An 8,641-nucleotide genomic window follows, 5' to 3' on the forward strand; every position below is an offset into this window, starting at 1 on the left:
CTTTTATATAGTACTATTTGTTTTATAATAGAATATGAGTGTAATTAATGGAGATTAGTTGAACCTAAAATGGAAAAAAGCAAATGTGATTTTAAATCACGGACATCCCGAATTGGACTTTAAATTGCAGAGTAATTTTGGAAGGTCGAAAAATCAACTGACTATATCAAATAATCCAAAATCTCAAAGTTGAATAGCATTTAAGTCATTAACTGTTCTTAACATGTTTAAAATCAGGCAATGGAAGTAGGTTTAAGATAGCCAGTCGCCGTGAGATTAATTTACAGATCTACATATCTATTATACTCATGAGATGAAAGCCTTGGATTCAAATCAGAGCTGGAAATTGTTTTTGAAAACAATTGATAAATTTACAAGGCGTGAGAACTAATTCTCGAAGGACTTGGAGGCTAAAAATTGTGGGGGTTTAATAGATGCTGGAAGACAGAAAGCAAATGAAATACTTTCCAACATTGAATGGGAAAAGGTTTTTGATACAATTGATTTGGGTGAAACATTGAAGTTATTGGAGCAGATGTATGATGTATTGGAAGAAGAAATGAAGACATATTTCTTGCAAATCTCCCTTTTTTAAGGAAAATGCAATAATGAGGAATGAAAAGTTGGTACATATTTGGGTTGTAAGTGGATTAAACAAGTCTACATTGGGAATAAACATATGGGCATACAGGTTATTTGCTGAATCCATAATTGAAGTCATCCGTCAAAAAAAGCAGAGGAGGAAATATGCTTTGAGAAATTTAATCAGTCCACGAATCAAGATAAACATCTTGTTATTGAAAAGTAAAATGCGGAAAATAAAATTGAAGAACTCTTGAAGACTACATTTTGATTGATTTGAATTGTTTTGTTGATACATAGTACATCCCTATTTATAGGACTAGAGAAGTAATGTATTTAGGAACTAAACAATTGGAACTATAACACTATTAATGTTATATTCCTTGAAACTCTAAAGTGACTCTTTTCAATATTCTTGAGACTCCACACTTTCTTTTCCCAATATACTTGGGACACTTAAAGTGATCTTTCCAACACTCCCCCTCAAGTTAAGTATCGAGTTTTTTCGAAACTTAACTTGCACGATCTTCACTTTGATAAATAGTTTATACTCGTATTCAGGAGTTCTTCAATTTTCATTGACAGTTTATACTCGTATCATAGAGTTCCTTCAATTCATCATTGATAGATTATGCTCGTATAATAGAGCTTCTTCAATTCTTCATTGATAGTTTATACTCATATCAAGGAGCTCTTCATCATTGAAAGTTTAAACTCATTTCAAAGAGCTTCTTCAATTTTTTGTTGACAGTTTTAACTCGTGTCATAGAGCTCTTCAATTTTTGATTGACATTTTTAACTCGTGTCAAGGAGCTATCTTAGATAGTTTTTGCTCGTATCTAGGAGCCATCTTAGATAGTTTTAGCTCGTATCCAGGAGCCATTTAGATAGTTTTTGCTCGTATCTAGGAGCCAAATCATTTTTTTTCTGACTGACAGTTTTTACTCGTGTCGAGTAGCTCATTCAGACAGTTTTAACTCTTGTCGAGGAGTTCATTCGGACAGTTTTGACTCGTGTCGAGGAGCTTTTTTCTGACTGACAGTTTTTACTCGTGTCGAGGAGCTAATTCTGATAGTTTTTGCTGATATCGAGGAGCTACTTTAATTTTGGAGGACCAAAGTCCCATTCCAGCTCAAATTCATATGAGCCCAAATACTTTTCATTGTTTCCCTTCTTGAGCCCAAATAGTAGGCCAAATTATTTTCTTTTCCCGGAAATGCTCAATTGAGAAGACCAACAGCAACCTACCTCTACACCCTTCTCTCTGAACTTCTCCGATTGATGATGGCCATGCCATCTGATTTCCGAACGCGGAATCATCCGCGCCATCTCCCTTGTCTTGACATTGTCAGCAGTTTGACTTATCTTCCTTCTTTCTTTCTGGGTGGAGGTATTTCGGCCTCCTCTCTGTTATTCGTTCAGTTCGGGCTCGGGCCTCCTTCGACAGGCATGTGCGTCGGTGATTGCCAATCCTTTTCATCTTGAAATAGGATGGAGTGCTCTCTGCTTTCCCTCACGGGCCTACCTGACTTTGCCGCCAGCAGCTCCATTTCCGGCAGCTATTCTGGCCCTACTTCCCGATGTAATCAATAATTTCCTTTCTCCAAAGACTCTTCTCGGTTATAGCAACTTGCTGCTACGGGAGTATTCACCGCCATTCCTGCGGTCATCGTATCGATCTTCTCCGGCTTTCATTCCCACTAACCATCGTCTTATTCTGCCACCAGAATTCTTGATGGGATTTGACGATGGCTACTTCGAAGGTTTTATTCCCACCATGGCATTCACAGTAGCTGTGTGGCGACGCCATCTCTCTCCCCCTCGCCGCGCAGATGCTGGCTGGCTGCTCCGCCTCTTTCTCTGCGATTCTCTCCTTGATTCGAGGATAGATGACTAGCATGCTGCCATTTTTCTGCTCGGCCTTCTCCAACAGGGCTGCTCCCTTGGAGCCTTTTCCTCCATCCATGGAAGCATTGGTTGGCTATTTAGTGCATCTCCTCCCCAGCCGCCAACCTATGCTTCTAGCGCTGCCATCTCCACCGCGGTTGGATGCTATTAAGCCTGGCCATCTTCGACGAGTCGCAGCCAAACTTCGCAGTTCCTCACAGTCAGCGGCATCTTCTCGGTAACAACTTGCTTTGCCGCATCTGCCCTATCGCCGGCTCTTAGCTCCGTAGCTTTCTCGACTGCATATGCTCGATCACCGCCTCACCCTTCTCAGCGGCCCATATTCTACGGGCTGCTTTCGCTGCTCTCTTCTCAGCATTCAACCATTCATCCAGGTGCCCTTACACCTATCCTTCGTTATACACTCGCCAGGCCCGTCCCTTGGCCCGTGCGGCCTGTGCGACCGCACAGGGCCCCCAATTTTCAGGGGCCTCTGAAATATTTCAGCCCATATACATGTATTCCTATTTTTTTCAGCCCAACAAAGCTATTTCTCTTGTATAGCAACGCCCAGGCCTTTTTCTAGCACCGTGACTCCAATTCTGATCGGTTTCTTTTCCCGATCGTAGACCTGGGAGCCGCCTGTTCGTGTTCGGTGTTCCTCATCGACAAACGCCGCAACAGGGATCAGCTCACCAGTCGAAGATTTCATTTCAAAGAACACCAAAAGAATGATGTTGTTCAAGTAAAGACTATGCAATCGAGGTTCGAAATGGTATATTTCTTTAATTATCATATAGCTTTAAAATGCATTGTCTTTTTTTCTATAGTGGTAGGCCTCATTTTAGATTTTTGCACAGGGCCTCTGATTTTGTCGGGACGGCCCTGACACTCGCCTTCTCCGATCCTGCTCAGAATGCATCACTGCTCTATCGGCTCTCTTTGCATCTTCGAGATTCATTCCAGCCTCCAGGCATTGGCGTGTGGGTTCGTCATCTGTAGGTTTCGCTCCCTCTCATCAGATCTTTGGCCTTCTTGGCCAACATAGATTTGAGAGGAATCGTTCGGTCGGATACTTCCTCTCCCCCTCGGCCGGACGTTCCTTGAATACAGATTTTTCTCCAGATCTCGGGCTCGTTGCCATCTCCTTATCGGCGCTAGTGCTCCGTTGGCTCCTCAGCAGCTTTGACAAGAGAGGCCATCATCAAGTTGCTGTTGTCGGGGTCTCTGTTGCTTGCGGTCTGCGCCGTCGTCTATCCCTGATACCGTTCGCCATCGGCTGGGGCTGAGCAGCGGCTGCTGGAGTCACCGTCAACCGGAGTTTCCAGCGCTGGAGTCGCGAGGGCGTCCAGCCGCTGCTGGAGCTCGCCGAGGTCGCCCCGTAGCTGCTGTCTGCTGGAGCTGCTGTCCGGATCAGTTCGGGCAGCCACTGGCCGACGTTCTTGGCTGTCCCATTTCTCTCAAAACATCATAGGAACTTGGAATTGATTTGGAGTAGGGTAGAACGTTGCTGATGGTGTTGGTTGGGATAAATATTTTTTTTTGTTGTGGCTGAAAATTGATTTCTTCGGCAGAGAAGGCTTGAATTTTGGTTAAATTTTTTTTTTTAGATTTTGGGGTATAGGATGAACACATTCAACCAAATATTTTTTTTGGTTTTGAACAAACTAACGAAGGATCGTTAGCTGCTTTGATGCCATGTTGAAAAGTAAAATGCGGAAAATAAAATTGAAGAACTCTTGAAGACTACATTTTGATTGATTTGAATTGTTTTGTTGATACATAGTGCATCCCTATTTATAGGACTAGAGAAGTAATGTACCTAGGAACTAAACAATTGGAACTATAACACTATTAATGTTATATTCCTTGAAACTCTAAAGTGATTCTTTCCAATATTCTTGAGACTCCACACTTTCTTTTCCCAATATACTTGGGACACCTAAAGTGATCTTTCCAACACTTGTTTCTCTCATCTTCCATAGAGGTGGTCACTCTTATTGGAAGATTTTGGGGTGAAGACTTAGTCAGAAACTATGGGCACAATTATATTCAAGAGATCCCACACTCATTTGGGAACTTGAAAATGCTCGATGTAGCTCTTAATTTTATGGTGGAGGTGCCAAGTAATATATGGGAAATGGCTAATGTGATTTGCAAGGAACCTTTGAATTGAATGTAGATAGATGCGTTAGAGAATCTTGATTGGTATGTGTATTTGGATTTCTGCCTCTTAGCCGAGGGTCCGAGATTGATATTGGACGCTGATGATGATGCTATAATCTGAGTCCCCTACTGCTAGATTTTCGAGAGCATAATCATTTAATCAAAAGTCTCCTCTAGTTATAATTATGCTGGATTAGGTGTAACAATCATCTTATTTTATGACCATAAATTTGACTTTTGATTAATTGCTTGTTGGAAACGATGATTTTATTTTATTAATATCATAATTCTCTAAGCCAGCCAGCCAGCTGCACTATATAAAATCTTTTCTTTGAATAGTTTCGTGATTGTGTTGTTTTATTTGCATTCATTTGCTTAGAAAAAGTATAGTGATGAAAAAGTAAGAAAGAGAATGCCAAAAAATGAAATGACTTATTTATTTTAGGGTATTCAATATTTCATGAATCACTTAGCTAGGGACGGAGTATTAAATTAAACTAAAACAAATCACAAACCACAAAATACAATGTAAGTATATTAGGGTGTCCACAATAGGGAGCCGCAGCTCCCGCCCGAGGACACGGCTGAGACGCGGCTCCCTATAGGGATGGAAACCGAGGGCCGCGGCTCTGTCTGCAGCGCCGGAATTCGATTTTCATTTTTTTTGAATTTTCATAATTTTTTCTATACATATACCCATTCCTCTCATTATTTTCACACCATTTCAATCTCCACTCTTCTAAATTTTTCTCTATTCCACTTTCAGAAAATGGATAGTAACGAGGAGTATCAACAATTGATCGATGGGGCGTTTTAATTAAATTATGCGGTTTTTTTTTCTAATTATTATAGATTGATAATTTTTATTCTAATTAAATTAAAATATACCAATAATTGATAAAATAATGTAATTTGTGGCGGTGACTTGTCCACTATTGGGGTGGACAAGTTTTTTTTGGTTGTGGACAAAAATTGTGGCTTGGCCTTGGAGTTGGCCAAACTATTGTGGACAGTGGACACTCTTATTTCTTGCCCAATTTAGTTTAGTATTCAAACCCAATTTCAATGTAAACTGTTTCTTGATATTTTTGACTTACAATAATTGGTGCCGCCATTTCAAAGCTTCAATACAAATATGTCAAAAATGGCGAGCACGTTCTAACATGACTTCACTGAATCCTATCAAGTTACTTAGTTAGCATGTTGCTAGTTCTGAACGGCCACAATCTTGTCCTAATATTAGAGAGTCAAAGAGAGATGAATCCATATTCAGCATTCAAGCTTTGGCCGTTTCACGGGTTTTGAAGCAACGAGAGATGCCTTCAAGATGGGTTTGATGAGGCCATCTTCCAATGCCGTCGTCGATGTAAGAGCCTCTTTCACTATGCTTAAACCCTGTAGCAGCAATATCGAATATGAGATTCTCAGTTACATTTTTCGCATCACATTATCAATAACATGTCCCACGACCAATGGTAGACACACATTGGCACAACGTGAAAGTGTCGAGTCTTGAAAAGGGAATTAAGCAAGAAGAATTATGCAATCTACTCCCAACCCAAATTCTTGATTCAAAACAAATAGTAAAATCTTACCTCTTCGAGCCCAACTTGCACGTCCACTTCTTCAACATCAGACACGGAGATCTTCAGCTCGTTCAGCACATAGATGCATGATGTCATAGTCAACGGTGAAACAGTCAAATTATTGGTCACCATGTGCAGCCTCTCTCCCTTAACATTATGGTTTCTCACATCAGGGTCGAAATTGAGACGGGAAAATTCGTTGGATTGACTGAGGTTTGACTTGGTTAGATAGACTCTTGTCTTTGCACTCTTCAATTGGACCTTCTTAGACTCGTCTGCTACACTCAGGTGCAGATTAGCAATAGCCACTAGGCCACTGTTACTCCCCAAATACCACACGACGCTTCCCAAAGGAAGCGTGAGCATGCCAAAAAGGAAATTGATGAAATCGTTATCTGCTTGAGCAAATAGGAACTTGTTAGTCGATTTCTGTATAGTGGCCTTCACAATCATCTTCTTGATGTTGGTAGATGCAACTTTCTCATTGATGCATTGCAACCAAGCATTCCCCTGCTCGCTGGATTTCTTCAACGCCAACCTTATCTGGCCACCACTCAGCATGAAGGCCGTCAGTGGATTCCCTGAAACCAATGATAGCCTCAGCAAGTCCACGATCTGTTAAAAAACAAACCAGAAACAATACTCTTTTTTAGGTAACATTCTCAAGAAATATCTAAGAATTAAGAGAAAAAACAGAGGAGTATATCACCTCTTTCGATCCAAAAGCCACATTCATCGTCTCAGCACCATCAATATCGGTCCCATCAATGTCGAGACCCCTGAGAGTTTCCATGAACGAGCCCATCACATTAGGCATCACCTTCAGATCATCACCGATTATGAAAGAAGCTGCACTTTCAGTGAAGACCCCATCGTATCTATTGACAGAATTGGGACTTGCAGGAACAGCATTAGAGACGTTGAGCCTCAGTTTACGCAACTCAGCATCATAGCAACTTGCTGGAGCGAGGAGCTTCTGCTTGGCAACCTCTGTCTGGAAATGACCAATGTCAAGATTCACTAAGCCTCTGTACAGCGTGCTCAAGCTTCCAATAGCAGGCGCATCGCCTACATTTTGCTTCTCGAGGACCTTCAAGATCGTTCCCAGTGGCAGAAGTAGGAAGCTTAGCAAAACATCCGTGAAATCGCTGCCAGCTTCTGCAAACAGGACCTTAGTTCTCTGCTTGTTCACCACAACCTTGATATGCAACTTCAATTCCTCGCCCTTCGACATGTTGGCTATGGGAAGTGAAGATCCTGTGCTACCAAACTTCAATTCCTCGTCGAATACATGAATCAAACATAAATGAGATACGCGACTCTTCATTGATAAAACATGAATGTTTTAACAAACTTCAGTATGCAAATTACTAGTACTTTTCAACACGACATTCTATTGCTCGTAGCAGTGGCGAAACCAGGCTGATCACATCAAGATTTTATGCAACACCTTTTATAAAGCCAAAAATAGTTTTAGCTATAATATTCCTTGATAGGAAATCCTTAGAATAAGCTCAAAGCATAGTTATTAAATCTACATAATATCATAACTTGCAATATCAAGTCAAGCAAAACCAAAACAACCCAAGTATAAGTTTCCGAAATACTTGAAAATGTTTCTTATTTTTAACTGGTCATAATGGAAAAAGAACCCTTCAAATCTTCGTTTCTTTCAAGGCGCAATTTTAAAATTTAGTAGACAATCTAACAATTTAGTCTGTAGACGAAGAAAATAGCAAATCAAAACAGTACATTAATCAGAATAAATAAATTGAAGTTGTTTTCGGTCTAAATAAACAAGAAGCTCAATAAATAATAAATTTCTTTCCCTTCCAACAACACCCAACAGTTTTCACAGTAAAAAATAGGAAATAGCAAGACAAGATTTTCAGTCAAAAAATCGAGCATCGAAGCTGATAGATAATCAAAATCAGAGCCAATTATAAATATTCAGATCGAGATTAAGAATTACCAAGGTTGATAACTCGCAAGATGAATTGTTCAAAATGAGAGAGAAGTAAATGGCCTTTTTAGTCGTGTGAGGTAAAAAGAAACATAAATAAGCTCAACTGAGATGAAATTTGAAATCGTTTCCCTAAATAGGAAAATTCTATCCGGAATGGGATCGGATTCTCTGCAGTGCTGTAAATCACAGCAAATGCAGCTGGGTTTAAATGCAATTTTTACTGAATGAAACGCAGCGCTGCAAATTCAAATTTTCTTCTTTTTTTGTATAATAATGTAAACTTAGTTAGTTAAAAAAAAAAGATTCTTTGAAGTGTTTACTGAGAATGGAAGAGAGCTCGATTAAACTAGTTTATGGAGTAATAAACAAGTAGCGGCACTCGGTGAAAGCGGCGAGGGAGGGCGGCGCAGCTGCAGACGGCGGCAAGTTAATTGAGTGAAAGTTTAAAATGAGA

The 8,641-nt window shown here is 40.3% G+C and overlaps 1 protein-coding gene across 3 annotated transcripts; it reads right to left on the reverse strand.

The window, feature by feature from the left end:
* Positions 1 to 5,671: 5,671 nt before the first annotated feature.
* On the reverse strand, positions 5,672 to 8,641 carry LOC121757288. 3 transcript variants are annotated; one of them, XM_042152822.1, is made up of 4 exons: positions 8,194 to 8,641; positions 6,931 to 7,478; positions 6,231 to 6,836; positions 5,672 to 6,030 (listed from the first exon to the last, which is right to left on the reverse strand). In XM_042152822.1, the coding sequence occupies exons 2-4, from the start codon at positions 7,453 to 7,455 to the stop codon at positions 5,905 to 5,907; spliced, it is 1,257 nt and encodes a 418-aa protein (XP_042008756.1). In that variant the 5' UTR covers positions 7,456 to 7,478; positions 8,194 to 8,641; the 3' UTR covers positions 5,672 to 5,904. The 3 variants fall into 3 exon arrangements, with proteins under 3 accessions (XP_042008756.1, XP_042008755.1, XP_042008754.1); XM_042152821.1 differs by having other exon boundaries at positions 6,931 to 7,491; XM_042152820.1 differs by having other exon boundaries at positions 6,931 to 8,641.

The sequence above is a fragment of the Salvia splendens genome, chromosome 12 (assembly GCF_004379255.2).
Source record: "Salvia splendens isolate huo1 chromosome 12, SspV2, whole genome shotgun sequence".
Classification (NCBI taxonomy): Eukaryota; Viridiplantae; Streptophyta; class Magnoliopsida; order Lamiales; family Lamiaceae; genus Salvia; species Salvia splendens.

Coding starts and splice junctions, on each gene's coding strand:
- LOC121757288 (XM_042152820.1), bottom strand. CDS start 7,548: ATGAAGAGTCGCGTATCTCATTTATGTTTGATTCATGTATTCGACGAG. Junction 6,837..6,930: donor TGGCTTTTGGATCGAAAGAG/GTGATATACTCC, acceptor GTTTTTTAACAG/ATCGTGGACTTGCTGAGGCT. Junction 6,031..6,230: donor TGCAAGTTGGGCTCGAAGAG/GTAAGATTTTAC, acceptor TTGCTGCTACAG/GGTTTAAGCATAGTGAAAGA.